The following is a 17,915-nucleotide window of genomic DNA, read 5'->3' on the forward strand; positions in this document are numbered from 1 at the left end:
GGGGGCAGCCACACTGCTGAGTCTGTGTCCCAGGGGTAGGGGGGAGCTGCACAATGATCTCTCACCTCTGTGCAGCCAGTGGCCTGTGCTCCCCAGTGCCATGCTGGAGCCTTCACATTTATTTAACAAATAACATTTGCAGATTTTTAAAATATTGTGCACAGAATTTTTATTTTTTGGTGCAGAATGCCCTCAGGAGTAAGATATTGTGTAGGGGTTATTTTAGGGAAATCTATGGCCTGTGTCCAAACATGGAACATTATGATCAACAAGGGTGGATGATTCAAGGTCAAAACCTATTGCCTAAATAGGGGTGAACCCAGTTTAAATAATATTTTGCACCTAGTCGTATGTCAGGGGTTACAGAGAAACTTTTTAAAGTGAGGAAGGCAAACTACTGCAGGGGCAGAATGATCCCTTTATTGACCGTCAAAGAGAGAACAGTGTTCTACACAGCTCTTGTAGGCCAGTGGTTCATTTTCCTAGCTTTCTCAAGATCCATCCACAGACTGTAATGAACTCCCCCAAGTACTATGGATCATCGCAAACCTCGCCACCTTTCACTCCAAATGCAAGGTATATTTCTTTGATCTTTCCTTCTCTAACATACATACAGTAACATGTGTATGTATTAAAAAAATTCCAAAACAGTCCACTGCACACACTGGGGAGAGAAGAGAGCAAAAAGGTGACAGATATAATAACCTATACAGAATACACCACATCTTAACAGTGTCCCATAAACCACCTCTTATTCACAACCACAAGCAGCAGAAATTGCATACTTGAAAAAGCAGTATTACGAAAATATTCCATGCATTATAGCAGTCTTTTATTCAAATTCAGCATCTGGAACAAGAAGAGATAGCAAAATGAGACCACATAGCTATACCATCACTGGTCCATGACTCACAGATTAGGAACCTCTGCTGAAGGAGAAGTGTTTCAGACACTGTTTGCAGTATAATTTAATTTAAAAAGAGGAGAAAATGTGGTAAAAAATATAATTATACATGGAAGCCTGCCCTCCTAGGATAGCTGAGATACTATAGCTAAAGACTAAGCTAAGAAACCAGAGTGCAAACGCTAGGCTTTGTTTCCTTCAAATGTTTACCTTAGACTTTGGTGATAGTACATTGAAAAGTAAAAGGGATTTGGCTCAATGACAGAGGAGATAAGTACATTGAGAAATAGTTTAAGGTAGGTATTTGGTACATTTCAAAAGTAAAACATCCAACAACTTCCATGAGGCAAAATGAATGACACCAGAAAAAAAAATACTGTAGAATTATTTTAATAACACTAGGAAAAGACTGAAGTAGTAAAAATTTGGCATGGATTCTGAAAGGTTATTTTGTGTTTTTGTTTACAAGCCAACATTTTTCCAACTGTGTTTTTATCCCACAATTCTATTACAATGGCATTTTCCAGTTAAAGGAACAGCTATCCTATTTATACCTGAATACCACAACACACATTGTGTGCATGAGTTTTGTTTTGTTGAAGTCTTAGCTGAAAGAGTGACACAGAGGAAAAAAAAATGTTGACTGTTTAAGCAGTAACAGTTGTGTTAGCCAGTAAAGAATATATTGCATATATAAAATACAGAAGGAAAATATTATCATCTGGAATATCTGTGACATTACATTGGTGTTGTTGGCCAATACTATTCTTTTGAACAAGCAGAATGTTGGTCAAAAGTCTAATGTTTCCTGTACCAGCACAGACATAATGTAAGCAGTCCACTGTTGCTAAAAGAAAACATGAAATCCAGCTCATGTTTCTGATTAAGGGTCAATTTCTTCAGGAACCACTGTTATCATAATATCTTCATTGCCCCTGCGTACAACCATGTTCAGAGTATTGTCCTTTTTAATAATGTCACTGACATCACTGGCTGAGATTATTCCCTGTCCATTGATGCTTATAATCACATCGTTTTCTTTCAGACCACCACTAAAATACAAAAAAGGGATACGTTATCGCAACTGCCATTTTATCCTCCTCATAATGCGACTGAAGAAGAGAACTGAATGCTCACAATTCACCAGTACTGACATTCAAAGGACTGGATTCTAATCTGAGAGGCATAGAAGCAACAACAGGTTTTATGAGTTATGTGGTGACATGTATCAGATAGTTAAGACGAGGGAGTTTTATTTCAGCACGGAAACCTTAAAACCTTTCACTCAATTATACAATGTAAGAGCAATTCCATCGGAGCAACACTGTGTACAGTGGCAGGCACACATGGCATACATTTCAACCCACATTTCAGCCCACTCCAGTAGGGGACCTGTACCATTTAAGAGAACTGTATATTTAGCATCCCACACTGTGCTCTATACATAGCTGTCATAAATATAAAGAGAAGGGTAAACACCTTTAAATCCCTCCTAGCCAGAGGAAAAACCCTTTTAACCTCGCTGGCATCTGACCAAAATGACCAATGAGGAGACAAGATACTTTCAAAGCTGGAGGGGGGGAGAAAGAAAGGTTCTCTCAGTCTGTGAAGACTTGTGAACTACCCTGCCTTTAGGTAGAGAAAACTCCAGTTCACAAAAGACAATTCCCTTTTGTCTCTGCCCTGGCTCCCAAGCAGAGACAAAAAAACCCACTAACTGCTTTCAGCTTAAAATCTGCTTTCCAGACACCCAAAGGGAAAAAAAAATGTCCTTTTAAAATCTATGCTTCTGGTTCAAAAAATCTCAAATTGATCTCAAAATGATTTCCAGTTAATCCCACCGCTCTGCCACCATGTCAAGGTTCCTTCCCCACTCTGAACTCTAGGGTATGGATGTGAGGACTTGTATAAAAGACCCCCTAAGCTTATTCTTACCAACTTAGGTTAAAACTTCTCCAAGGTACAAAATATTTTACCTTTTGCCCCTGGACTTTATTGCTGCCACCACCAAGCGTCTAACAAATATATAACAGGGAAAGAGTCTGTTTGGAAACATCTTTCCCTCCAAAATCCTCCCAAACCCTACACCCCCTTTTTTCCTGGGGAAGGCTTGATAAAAATCCTCACCAATTTGCATAGGAGAACACAGACCCAAACCCTTGGATCTTAAGAACAATGAAAAAACAATCAGGTTCTTAAAAGAAGAATTTTAATTGAAGTAAAAGAATCACCTCTGTAAAATCAGGATGGTAAATACCTTACAGGGTAATCAGATTCAAAACACAGAGAATCCCTCTAGGCAAAACCTTAAGTTACAAAAAGACACAAAAACAGGAATATACATTCCATTCAGCACAGTTTATTTTATCAGCCATTTAAACAAAACAGAATCTAACACATATCTAACTAGATTGCTTATTAGCCCTTTACGGGAGTTCTGACCTGCATTCCTGCTCTGGTCCCAGCAAAAGCAACACACAGACAGAGAGAACCTTTGTTTCTCCCCCCCTCCAGCTTTGAAAGTATCTTGTCTCCTCATTGGTCATTTTGGTCAGGTGCCAGCGAGGTTATCCTAGCTTCTTAACCCTTTACAGGTGAAAGGGTTTTTCCTCTGGCTAGGAGGGATTTAAAGGTGTTTACCCTTCCCTTTATATTTATGATAATAGCTTAGTTGGCTCAATTACATTTCAAATGCAGCTCCATTATGACTCAAAAGTAAAGTGGAAAATAATGTAGATCTATTACACATGGACTCTGTAGGATGCAGTTTTATTCCACCCATTGTTATTATTTTTATTGCAAATAACACTTTGGAGTACCAATTATGGACCAGGACCTCTGCATCCCAGGTACTGTAAAAACACAAAACAAAAAAAGTGATCCTTGCCCCAAGAGCTTACAATGTAAAGAGACAACAGCTAGATACAGATAGGTGGGGACTAGATAAGTCAGACTGAGGCTCTTTCTACTTCAGATCCTCCACATTCTGTGCCGAGTCTCTTTCATATTTTATACACAAGAGCTGGCTAAGACTGCAGCTGGGACTGAGGAACAGGAGTGGAAAGGGAAATATTGTACATACCAGATTGGCTTGCCCAGTCATGCACAAAACTCTGGCACCAAGTCATGGAAATACTAACACAAGTAACCAGATCAGACATGATTCAACCTCTGAGCATACTCTTTACACAACCACACAGTAATCATACGCCTCTTCCAGTTACAGAGAAATGTCTTGCCCAAGTGCTTCTCTCAACTACATGCCTTGGCTAAGATTTCTGGTGCCCTACTCAGGACACCTTAAATGGGCTTTATTTTCAGAGGCCAGGTGGCTCAGCACTTTCTGAAAACAGACTCCTTTACGGTGTCTCAAGTTGGGCAACCAAAAAATCACGAATCAGACTGGAATATCTTGGTCCTTGTGGGTAGGTGCAACAGGACCCTGCTCTCAGTTAAAAAGTCTGATAGAATTTTGTGGCAGCAAGAGCTGTTTTGAGATGATATCATACACAATACAAAATGTTGGTGAAAAACCCAGCCCTAATCAAAGTTTGTACAAATTTCATCAATAAAGTTGTCTGTGGGAGGGTGTGGGTGGGTAACAATGATCAACATGTTAATATCAATGTGACTCTGAACTCCTGAAGCATTCAGATTCTGAGTGGCCTCACTTCCTAAGTGCTAAATTACATTACTTGTCTTCTACCTCTCTTCTGTCCCTTCTGTCTCTTTGCTAACTGTGTCACTCCCACACTACAGAACATCTTTTTTTGCATGGTCTCAAGATGCAGGCTCACTTTCTCATCCCAAATACAACCAAGTGTTATCCACTCAGGTCAAGAAGACAAGTACAAACCCCACACTACAGTACAAGGAACTAGATTATTCCTGCAATCATTTAAGGGGAGGCTCAGGTTGCAGGCACCTATCAGTGCTTTGAATGAGCGTTACCTTTCAAAAATGTTAGCTACAGAACAAAAAGTACCTGCAACTGCTTTCACTCCGCTCCACAGAGATGCCAGCCAGCCCTCTTCCCCTCTTCGAACAAAGATTATTAAAAGTGTGTGCCATGAAATGGTAATTTTCCAATGTGTTTTACACATACATGCCTCTTACCCTAAGTGTGCTGCACAGTAACCTTTGCTCTTTTCCTAGAAGATCTCTAATTTCATGTTTTGGATAAACTCTCTCCTCACTCACCTGAATTAAGTACTTTATGTATGTATGTATTTTAAATTAACCAAAAAGAAAAGGAGGACTTGTGGCACCTTAGAGACTAACCGATTTATTAGAGCATAAGCTTTCGTGAGCTACAGCTCACTTCCTCAGATGCATATCGTGGAAACTGCAGCAGGCTTTATATATACACAGAGAATATGAAACAATACCTATTCCCAAGACAGTGGGGTGGGAATAGGTATTGTTTCATATTCTCTGTGTATATATAAAGCCTGCTGCAGTTTCCACGATATGCATCTGAGGAAGTGAGCTGTAGCTCACGAAAGCTTATGCTCTAATAAATCGGTTAGTCTCTAAGGTGCCACAAGTCCTCCTTTTCTTTTTGCGAATACAGACTAACACGGCTGCTACTCTGAAACCTGTAAATTAACCAAGTGAATCATGGGAATTAATTGCCCATGTAAGGTGCTCGATGGACACATCCTCTGACCATGAAACACATAATCGCACAGGAAGCAGAAACACAAATTTCCCCAACCTGCCCTACCAATGTGTACCCCAATCGTGACCAGGAGAGATCATCTCTAGAAGTGAAAGGATGATTTAGCCAGCATGTCCACTCCATGCTTAACCTCTCTGCTGAGATCTGTGACAAGGGCTCCACTGTGATCATCTTTTTTGTGATACAGAGGGCTGCCCACAAGGGACTTGACTCAACCCACCAACTCCTTTCATGTAAGCAGCCAAACAGTTGTCAGATGGCAATAGTTTGGTTGATTTTAGAATAGTCAAACTTGTTGTAGGGGTGAAAGCATCTCATTTCCAATTAGTTACGCTGATGGTTGCTGTTAGAAAAAAAAATAAACGAAAAAAAGTCCTTTCACTTACGCTTCAGCTGGTGTATCTGGAATTACTTCAATAATGTAGGCCCCAGAAACAACATCAGGAAAGTCTTTATGGTGTTCCTTCAGCTCTTTAGCTTTGCTGGAAGAATTGACACCAATTTAAAATTATTTAGACAGAAGGTCATTTCACTTATAAGGAAGTTAAACTGCAAGGATTGAAAAACCTCAGTCACTTAACCTTGATTTGCTATGGTATGTTATACATACTGAGGTCACATATGGTACAATTCAGTTCAGATTCCTAAAGACTTGACAAGATTTTAACACTTTACACTTATTTTACAGCATACGGATTTCTTAATACTGATAAGTATCTTCCACTGGCAATAAATAGATGAAAACAAAAATAATGAAAAAAATCAGGCCATTATTTTTAGATCTTCAGGTGCTCCTTGAGAAGCATATTACAATAACCCATTTCAAGGTGACAGAAGCAAAATTTGTGGAAATGGCCACACCTAAATAAAATTACAGGCGGAGGAAAGAATTTATCTTTACTCACCTAGGAGTGAGTGAGAGCATTCGAATGCCAATGTATTTCTTTTTAGTTATTGCTTTTCCTGTTAGAAAGAGAAAAGAAAATCTTGACTTATTGCTCTTACCAGAAGTCCTGGTGGACTTAAACACAGAGATAACCAAATATTTTGATGTTGGTTCCCTACTGTGTGACATGCCCATTTTTTAAATAGTGCAGTACAATACCTTTAGCTTGCCGGTCATGTGATTCAGTTAAGAACTTTTTAATTTTATCAGATGGAATTGCAAACGAGATTCCAGCTGTAACTTTTAAAGTGTTAATTCCAATCACTTCACCATCCTGGAGAAATAAAAAAAGTATGTTAGTAAAGATGAAACACCATGACGAAGAAACAATGCAAGGGAAGATTTTTCTGCAGGAAGTCACAAAGAAAGTTAATAAGGTGTATGCAAAGTGTTTTTAAGCTAATTTATTAGCCACTAAACTTGGCTTAAACTCCTTTTTTCAAGGTTTTTTAACTTTATATTTTTAAGTTTAAACAAAGATTTTGCCATAATTAGAAAAGTCTGGGATATAAAGTCTGATATAAATTTCACTGCTGTAAATTTAGAGTAACTACATTAAAATCCAATATAACTACTCCAGATTTACACCCGTATAGCCAAGATCAGAATCTGGGAATGCTTCTACTTGCAATAAACAGCGCCTATTGCACAATTGGTCCCATATTTTCAATTTGCTTATTTCAGTGGCACCCTAAATTCACCATGAGTAACTTTATCGGATTCTGGGCCCTTAAATTGAAATACTAAAATATCAGACAATCATTGCTGAACTTGTACAGTGTGGTAGGCCAAAAGTAACTTTAATATTCTATCAGTCTTGTTGCATCTTTTTCAAGGCAAAATTCTCCTTTCTGATGCAGACTAAGTAGTTTCTCCATAGTGAGGACCTCCAAGCATACATTGTCTGGTGTGACAGACTCAGACTAGAAGAATATAAGAGTAGTTTTTTTGTTTTATTAGAAAAAATACTCAGGCAAGGTCTACAATCATCTGTCAATTATAGATGACTTACAAGAAACTCATGAAGCAATAAAATTAAAAAAATACAAATACAAACAATATCTGAAACACTTAGAAGGCAGGTATATCAGCTTCAGAATGAGCAGGTCGCTGTTCCCTGGATAGCCAAACAAACGCTACTCCAGGCTAATCAAGACACCTGACGCCAATTAACCAGTTAAGGTAGTTAGGCTAATGCCAGCACCTGACCTGAATTAACTGGTAAAGGGTCAGTTAAGGCCGTTAGGCTAATGGAGACAGTTGGAACCAATCAAGGTCTCACTCATACTCCTTAAAAGCTCTCCTTTCCAGCCCCCTTGGGGGAGGCCCCAGGTGAAAGGAGATGGAGGAGAGGAAGCACTGCTGAATCCTGAGGTAAAGGTGAAGCTAGGAAAAGGGGACCACGGGGAAGTGGCCCAGGGAATCAAAGAGCATCAGTGGTGATGGGAAAACCGCCAACAGCTGCTACCATTAGGGTCCCTGGGCTAGAACCTGGAGTAGAGGACGCCCAGGTTCCCTCCTTCCTCCCATGCTCTACAGAGATCCCCTTGAGAGGGGAAGCAGGCCTTGGTCCAGACAGGAGGCCAAACTGCACCTACAGAGCTCTAAGGAGCAACAGAGACTGTGGGTATTCCACCTTCTCACCTCCCATACTGGCCTATGATGAAAGTAGCTCAATAAGCTGTGACCTTTGCTGCTATACTGGGAAAGGAAGATCACACTGAGGGCTTTAGCGAGCTTCTGAAGCCACTGAATCTGCCTGGAAGTGTGGGACGCACCAATACAGGTTTGGAGCTTTGTCACACTGGCTATGCTGGAAGGAAGACAGAACTAGGCCACAACTTTATTCTTAAATATCTGGAAATGCCCACAAGACAAAATTGTACTTGAATTTGCTGGCAGTTGTTGGGCTGGGTCAGTTCAACATCTGACTGTAGAACAGACCATTGACCCATTCCTGCCCTGATCCAGAGTGGCGATTTTCTGCCGTCACAGTGACGAACGCACCATGAAGGAGAATACATATGGATACCACTGAACTTAACTTCAATTTGCAAAGAGCTTACATACTTTGACAAGTGCAATTATTTCTTAAACGTAAAATGTATGTTTAATATTACCTTTTGCATGGCATGAGCAAACATACTAGTCATTACACTCATTTTAAACTATGAAAATGGCAAACACTTGGAATACTGAACTCCTAAAGTATATCAGGTGACTGGCCAACATAAACACTGATGAGCAATTAGTAAGCACCCTGCCATGTTTATACAGCCAGCCAGCCATCAGAACTGAATCACTTTCTTTGGCAAAGTTCTTTCCGAACAATGAATTTTGTTGTTTATATTCTTTTTCCAACTTGTGCACATATGTATATGTTTTATTTCATTATATGTTTATGTTCTATATAAAAACAATAACAAGAAAGTTTAAAAATTTCTTTCAAAAAATGGTCAGGTTTAATATTAAACACAAACTTAAAGAATTTTGTTTAAAAAGAAACCCTTACCAGGTTTACTAAAGGTCCTCCAGAGTTTCCATACTGAAAATAAATTTAGACAGATTATATTTTAATATCTGTTTCCATGAAGTTACGACAAGCACAAATTTAAGTATTTTAAAAGAAATGTTGAAATATTTCTAACATTATTTTCCACCCTCTATAAACCAGTCGCAAGATAGCACCCCTCTGGAATCGGAAAATAATTCCCTGCTAACCATACCCCCTTACAGTTCAACTTTTTCAAAACTGAGTTTTTAATTCTTTTGCCAATAAAGCTTAAGAAAATACACATAGCAACACAGAGGACTTTAACAGTTTACGTAGTATTGTTAACTATCAAACCCAACTCCCAGGACCATGACAACAGCTCTTGAGGCCAAGGGTAAGAACACAGACGTCAGCATATTGCTTTGCCATGGTCCCACATAAATACAAGCTTGGATATTTGTAAAAAAATTTCTTGGTGACAGCGTGATGAATTTTTAAATGCTATTTAGCATCCAGGGAATACTCTTTACAAGTTCAAACAATTCCAAGTTAGGTCAGATATTTTATGATTAATTACTTGATATTGTCCCTTTAGGGACTTTTCAAAAATACTGTAGCCATGGCAGTTGTCCATGTTCATACCGATAAAAATCCTTTTAAACAATAAAATCCAGCAATACCCACTTTTCTTTGGGAAAACGGTTGACAAACTTCTAGCTCCAGCTAGAGTCAGAAGTCTAAATTGAATGGAACAAGGGCTATTCAGCTGTGTAGAAGTGACCTACGTTGATAATTGCATCCGTCTGAATGTAGTCCATATCAGAGTTTCGAAGCCCTAATTCCTTTCCTCCACGCTGGGTAGTACTAACAATCCCTGTAGTCACTGTGTTTTGGAGTGAAAATGGACTTCCAATGGCAACCACGAATTCTCCAGGCCTCAAGTCTGCAGATCGACCAAGCAGCAGGACTGGCAATTTACCCTATGCATAAATTATGGTCAGAATCATCATAAGATATTCCTTTGCAAATAAAATCTATACCGCTGAAACACACACAAACTGATTTCATAGAAAAAATGAAGAAACATGCTCAGCTATCACCAGGGATTTTGTGTGACTATGTAAATAATATCTCCATGAGCTTTTAAATCTAAGGGGTGTGTTCTTCAGATAACATTTCTTTTTTCCACATAGTATAGCCATTAAATCAAAAGCAATTACAAAATAAATTAATATTTGTGCTCTCCAAGGCAAATAACTGAACACACCAGGTTTGGACTTGTCTGACAGCTTCTTGAAATAAATTAGCAAAACAGCTGTAGATGTAAAATAAAATACGTGCATTGCTTAATAATACTGAAAAGTAAAATACAAAGTAGAGTTAAGGTACATAACCAGACGTGCAGGTGGATAAAAGTAATTTCTATTCTGATGAGGAGATTAAATCAGATACAGCTACTCCATCCTAGAGATTTTGGGAAATCTGGAACATAATTAACCCTATCTCCTCCTTGACATGCTGATCTCTTCTTCTGAGGGGACACTGTTAATAAAGGTTTTACAGTATTATTATTTGTATTATGGCAGCATCTAGAAGTCGCAGTCATGCACCAGCACCTCTTTGTGATAGAAGCTGTACAAACACAGAACAAAAATAAAGTCTCTGTCCAAAGATCTTACAATCTAAGATACTCACAACATGCTTTCTAACTTCTAGGCTGGTAACCCTATGCCGGAAAACCTACTATCCCTAACCGAGATTGCACTGAGCCAAAGAACACCCATTCTAACATCCAAGAGATCCAGGCATTTCCCTGAGGATTCCACTTCTGAAGAATTCATTTCACTCTTCATTGCTTTCAGTGAACCAAATCCAGGCCCAAGCAGCTTACCACGGACGCTATCAGCAGCAAATTGGCATGGCTGGTAATACACCTGCCCTGGAGACAGCGCTTCTATCCACTCAACTGACACATACGGCAGTTGGGCTGTGGAGTATGAAGGCAGTGAAGGCACGTGCAGTGCTTTTCCGATGTACTGGATTGAGAGATAAGACTGGGTTCCTTTCAGGCTAACTAACATCTAGGGAAAGACTGAATTAGCTGGCTATCTTATGGAGAGAACACAGATGGGCCCTGTCAGGATGAAGATTCCCATATGGCAACTGGAGAAGATTGGCCCCTTAGCCACCCTCACATTTATTTATATAAAAGGAAATATATGGGTCCCTTCTTGTTTCCACCCCTTTTCTCCCTCCCACAGGAGCCATATTTGGGTGACTTACTGAAATTCTAAGGCAGCAGTAACTTGCGGATTATTTTAGGTTCTCAAGAGACCCCTGTATCAGGGTTCATTTTGAAATGGTCACTCAACTTCCATATTCTTTATTCAACAGCATCCGTCTACAAAGGTGGCATGGTGGGTGGGATTTTTATCACCCCCCCCCCCCGAGTTATACCTATTATAAAAATACTTTTAATCAAACCGATATTAAGAAAGGGCTAGGCTGAGTAACTATTTCCATCTCCATTTTGTTGCTCTCCATAATTTAACTAGCTCTTTGGTTCTTGGAAGATGTTTAACATTTTGTAAACATGGCCTTGATCCTTTGAACACTTATGCGTGTGCTTAATTTAATCATCCGACAGGTCCCATTGAGGTCAATACATTACTCACTGTAGGGTTGTCACCTACCCTGGTTTTTCCAGGTTCATCTTCTCTCCCCACCCTCCTTTTATTTTATTTACTTTATTTTATTATTTTAAAAGGGTAGCTGCAGGTCCTCCTGGGACATGAACCTTCCCAGGTTTTGTTAGCTGCACCCCTGCTGCCTCGCAGCCCTGAGTGGCTGTAGCAGGGGGACCCACAAGGTAGCGGAGCCTGCACAGAGGGAGCTCTGGCTCCAGTGTGTCTAGGAACAGCAGGGACAGGATGGCGTGGGAGTAGCAAGTGGACAGAGGGAGCTCAGGGCTGGCAGTACTAGTCATCACTGCACAGTACCGGCTATGGGGGTCATAGCCAGGCGGGAATGGGGTGGATCTGGCCAGTGCCACATCCAGCTTGGTGAGATTAACGCCCGGGGAAGCTCCAGGAGCAAGAGTCCATGAGGGATAAGCCATCTCCTGGGGATGGGATGAGGAGACAGTGCCCAGGGTGGGGGGGGCAGGCAGTACCCAGGGGTGTCACACATGTCGTGGACTTTTGCGCCTCAGAGATGGCAGCCCTAGGTGGAGTCTGGAGGGCAGGCAAACAGGTAGATATCCTGTTTTTTTGTACCTAAGAGGGCAGATGTTCCTTTTTTTTGTACCTACGAGGCAGCAGCCCTAACTCAAGCACATAAAGCTGAGCACATACGTAAATGTTCATAGGCCAAGGGCCTAGATTTCTGAAATCTAGTTTAAACTACACTGATTTTGTTACAAGAGCATGATGCAGGAGTTATACTATTGATTGGTAGGATGAGGGAAAAAGGAAATCAGATAAATAAAGTAGAAGTCTCACATACACAGACCTGAAGAGAGGAGTAACCTGCTTGCTAGGCGTAACTTCCTCCTTCCTCAGTCCATTTTAAGATTCACTTCCTTGTTCTCAAGCAGCAGCCATGAAACACACCAGCCTAAATTTTCCAATCAGGCCAGTGATTCTGGATGTTTTATTTTGGGAAGCCCAGTTTGAGACACCTTAAAGGGCCTGATTTTCAGGGCTCAGCATTTCTTGAAAAACGGTCCCCTTCCAGGTATCTTTGCGTTGAGCACCCAAAACATGAGGCACCCAAAAATCACTAGTCGCTTTTGGAAATTTGGCTACAGCTAGTTTCTGGAGTCAGACCCTTAACAGTTTTCATTCATCAATCATTTCATCATAATTTCTTAGTTTGGGACTGAGAAAAAAATCCCTAGCGTAAAACAACAAAATATACAAATCTCTCAAGAATATTTTGCTTGGAATTTTTCAGTTAGGGTTTTATTTCATAAAGTATATTCCGGAAAATATTAAATATTTGTAACAAGAAAATAAAAATGGTTCCATTACTACAGTGATCAGATCCATATATGCTACAATGAAAACAGCAGTCCCAACTTTCACAGTTAAAGCTTGACTCACTATATCCTTTTATCTAACTGCATTTCAGTTCTACCAACAAAGTTTTACTGAGATGAGCATATTGTTTTAATAAAACTGAGTGCCAAACCCATAAAACAGGATAAGATACTTCATCTTCTGCAGCTTCAAGACAGCAAGAAAATAATTAACCAGCTGCTGACTAAAGAGATTCATCTGGGTAGGCAACGAAATAGGCAACACAGCAAGGGAGGATCAGTTTACTTTTGATTCATGTTTAGAAGAAACACTTTTAGTGAGTTAAAATATAGTATGATTAAACAAGCACTATCTGTGGGCCAAATAAGGGCCATGAATACAGATTAATCTGGTATTCACAGAGAACCTCACCAATACAACATGCAGGGCGGCCATAATTTGACTGGCTGCACTGAGAAGTACAAAGTGTGTGTAACGTCAGCTGTGCTAGCAGCCCCAGAGGGGTACTGTCTCGATGGTGATAGGATCATAGTCCTACCTCCTCTTTCGGCTATTAGTGCTGGAAGTGCCAGTACTGAGCACACTCCCCTAAATGGCTTATGACCTTTACAGCACAAGTTCAAGATGCTGTTGCTCTGGTAGTGTCACACCTCCCTCTCTGCCTAGTTCCTCTTTTGTAGAAGCATAAATTTGCCCTATGTTTGTATTTCAACCTACTTCAGATTTAACCAATTAGAGCACAAACTTTCAGTGGTATGTTGTAAAGTACTTTTAGAGCAGGGGGATATTTAAAAACAGATTAAAAAAGAAACTGACCAAAAAAAAAAATCTGAATCGACAGTATTCTCTTCAGTTAATTTTTTTTTTTTTTTTTTTTACATTATTCTGTTGATACTTCAGAGATTTATAAAATATTCCTATATAAACATTTTTGTAGCCAAAGTGAAATCTGGCAGTAGAAAGAAAATACATTATAAGCAATCACTGACTAGTGCAATTATTTTTTAATGGTGCTGAGTTTTCAAGCCTGGGCCCATATTAGTTAAACTTCAGTTCAGAATCTAACACTGTATGGATTGGCTGTGGATCATCTGTGTGATTCAACGTGCCTTCTGGAAAGAGTTAGACTAACCTTTCATTGGCTTAGAACAAAAAAACAAACTCAGAAAATTGCTTCCCTCTGCACACATTATGAAACATGGTTTTGAAAAGCATGTGTTCCCTATGCAGGGTGTTTCTCGATGAGACTGTTGTGTACTTTAAGAGAAAGCATTTTGAGCTTATGGTCTGTAACTACAAATTTGATTCATTATTATTATTTGTCAAAATTATTGAAGTTGCATCAGCGTACATAGTTAATTTTTACCCTTAATGAAGCTCTGTGGATGTAGGGGATGATCCATGCAGAGCTTATTGCAAGCACCCTAGACTGCAAAGAACCCTAGGTAAAGTTTTCAAAAGCACCTAAGTGGCTTAGGAGCCCAAGACTTTCAGATCACTGAAAATCAATAACACTTTTCAGAATGTTAATCCTTATCTTTCATTTCTCAGTATAGTGTCACAGACACCTACAGCATTATGCAAATGTTAATTTATAAAAAAAAAAGAGAGAGATAGCAATTGCTAAGTGTCAGTACATGTAAATGCACTCATTATAGTCCATCAATTTTGTAAGCTACCTATGGTATGCCATCTTTACGTTCCACAGCCACAGTGACAACTAACAGTATTTCACTTCTTGAAAACAAACAAGAATTTAATCCAAGTGGTAAAAATTATCAACTGGAACTAGGGAAAAATGCGACTAAAATTAGTAGACCTCGTTAGAAATGAATAATAAGATGTGTACAACACACCTGGTCCACATAAAGGATCTTGTTCCAGCCTACAAGAGGATTCTTATAAAATACAAGGCATTTTATAATTCAGTAGTTGAAACAAAACTATAAAAGGTGCCCTCCACAAGCTCCAGTTAACAATCCTTTCTCATGATGGCTGGAGTATGAAAACACCACTTAGTAATTCAAGCTTAAGCACTTGTGTCCACGGGCCTCATGAAACAATTAATAAATTGATTCATTTTTCTTTTTATCTATCACCAGCAGGTCGTAGATCAGCTTACTGTCACAAAACAGTCTATCGGAGATAATCACTTCAAATTAACTACAGATATGCCATGATGATTAATTAAAATCCAGCATTAACGCATCTGCCTTGCAGCATAATGCAGTGAATAAAGCACATGGCTGAAAGCTAAACACTCTAGTTCTAATCCCACCTCTGCCAGTGACTCACTGTGTGACCTCGGGCAACTCTGGTAACACAACAGTATAAACATGCGAGTACACAGTCTGCAAACTAACATATGACTAACCATGTAAACCCATAATTCACGATTATACCTTCTCATAGGATAAACCATCAGTTAGAAATAATATCTTAGCACTTTTCATCCCACTACTTTGCACATTTTACAGGCTATGGGTTCAACCCTACAAACTCGTGGTACACAGAACTTCCACTGAGTATAATTTGAGTTCCACAGTAGATTTACAGGACTAAGTTTATATCCCACTACTTTCATTCACCACTGAAATGCAACTCTCTCTTCTGTGGATTTCAGCAGCTGTTCAACTATGCACAGTAACACTACCCAATGGTAACTTTATCGCAAGGATGACAAACTCTGTACCCTGATAGCCAGATCCTCAGCTGGTGTAAACTGGCTATGGAGCCACACCAACTTAAGTCAATGGAATTTTGCCAAATTGTACCAGATAAGGATTGCACCCTGAAACTAAGGGCAGGGAATCTAGACAGGCAGACTGTAATAATCAGTCAGAATTTGCCTAGTACACTGGGGTTAAAAACATAAGAGATAACAGTCCAACCAGAAACATACAAGGATATTTCAGTTAGAACTTAAACCATAAGACACGTGAATGCATCTGGGTGGGGAAAAGCATGTTGACTTCTCTCTTTTTATTCTAGAATCTGCTAAATTCACAGAAGGAATGTGATGAATCTGCACTCAGTGGTTTTGGAGCTCCGTAAATCAGTGAAGACGGGACAACATTCTGATTTATGCTGAGATGTGACATATAGTCCCTTAATTTGTTTTTAAGTGGAAAAGAAACAGATGCTTGTATATTTGCATCTACAAATTCAGCTGTCACTTCAACTTTTGCAAAAAAAGATACAACTCTGAAAGTCTTGGGAACTGCCTTTCTATTATAAATATGGAATTCAATTAAACTTGCAGAATAAATTACACCAAAAAATACAAAGGCCTTACCATATTAAAACAAGAAATGTCCTTTACAATCGATGAATTCCTTGACAAAATGCCGAAGAAAACAAAATACTTCCAATTTTGGATAGTTTCACAGCTTGTAGTATTTTCACATATTTTAAAAAATTTCCATCAGATAAAATCTGATGAGCTTGCACAAAGGACAAATAATATTTCATGATGTCATTGGGATTTAGGTCATCTAACAACATATAAACATTAACCCTAAAACATATAATACAATCAATACTGAAATAGGAGCACAACTGCATCCAGTATACTCATCCTCTACGCTAGGATAACTGCAGGTTCAGCATCCGAACAAATGATTATGTTGATAAAAAAAACAAGAAAAAGGTGAAAAGGAAAGATCAAGTCTTAAGATCGGGAAGGAGAAAAAGGAAGTGAAAAAAGATGGAAAGTAGTAAGGCAAGGGGGAACTTGATAAGGCGGAAATTAAATATTGGGGGAAAGAGAGATGCTCGGATTTGAAGAAATTTGTACTTGTATTTCACTTGTTTCCTTTTAAAGAAAAGTGTTACAAGAACTGTGAAACATACAGTCCATTGGAATTTCTTATTCTTATGGGTCTCTCAGCAGAGACAGCTTAATATACTTTGTTCTTTTTGTGAACCTTTAATTGAAAGCATCTTGCTTTGTTGTTTTGGCAAACAGTGGGTCTTAGAAAGAAAGTAGCCCATGCTACATGGTTGTATTTTCATAGAAATCTTTCACATTGCGTTCAATATATTTAAAAAAACAAAACAAAAAACACCACACCCTAATTTCTACTGACAAAGGAACTGATAAAAGACATGTCCCCAGATCCATCCCCAGTGAACATACTCCTAGATTCTCATACAAATATTGCAGGAAACTCTTCTCTGTTTGATAAAGCCTAGCATGTGGTGGGTATTATTGCAATCTAAAAACAATAAATCACCAACGCTGCCACCTGAAAGCACTTCACGGATTGCCTTTGTTCCTCCCGCCGACCCCCGCCACCACCTTTCATTTGTGTGTGTCATTTAAGATCTCCTGGAACTACCATGAGGGTTTTCTAGTGGTAGACTCCTGCAAGGAAGCTTTATAGTATTCAGTTTTGTATTTCAAGTAAAATAAGCATTGATTCCACATGTTTTTAAAAGTCACTTACATCTGAAGCTCAATTAGTTTGTTTTCAAAGATGCTGGCTATTAAAATATTTATGCATAAATAGAAAAAAATTGCTTTTCTGCTTCCTCCAGTTTGTGCACACAGAGAAAGCCAAATCCCTTCTGCACACTGACAACCTGTGGTGCTCCAAGGAAAGTGAAATCTGATTGAAAGGTAGGCAAAAAGGAGAGAGAAATGAGGGCAAAAGTTCTGATTTACTTTAAAGCCCTGTAATGAGTAGGTTTGAAGGAAGTTAAAGGTCTTTCATCTGTATTTTCTTTCATAATGTAATCTACCCATTTCCTTCTGCCAATGCAGCATTGCTCCCTAGTTTATGGGCCAAATCTTGTCAATGAAGCAAAGCCCAAATGACTGGGGTGGTGCTGAGAAACGAGAACACTGA

General features: G+C 39.2%; 1 protein-coding gene across 1 annotated transcript in view; it reads right to left on the bottom strand.

The window, feature by feature from the left end:
* Positions 1-810: 810 nt before the first annotated feature.
* HTRA1 (HtrA serine peptidase 1) overlaps positions 811-17,915 on the bottom strand; it is a 50,860-nt gene continuing 33,755 nt past the window's right edge. Inside the window, exons 4-9 of the mRNA XM_084634146.1 lie at positions 9,811-10,005; positions 9,044-9,076; positions 6,691-6,805; positions 6,491-6,548; positions 5,972-6,067; positions 811-1,956 (exon numbers count right to left, since the gene is read on the bottom strand). Coding sequence (XP_084490272.1) covers positions 1,788-1,956; positions 5,972-6,067; positions 6,491-6,548; positions 6,691-6,805; positions 9,044-9,076; positions 9,811-10,005 — 666 coding nt within the window. The 3' untranslated portion in view covers positions 811-1,787. The remainder of the gene's footprint in view (positions 1,957-5,971; positions 6,068-6,490; positions 6,549-6,690; positions 6,806-9,043; positions 9,077-9,810; positions 10,006-17,915) is intronic.

The sequence above is a fragment of the Lepidochelys olivacea genome, assembly GCF_965140295.1.
Source record: "Lepidochelys olivacea isolate rLepOli2 genome assembly, chromosome: 7".
In the NCBI taxonomy this organism is placed as follows: Eukaryota; Metazoa; Chordata; order Testudines; family Cheloniidae; genus Lepidochelys; species Lepidochelys olivacea.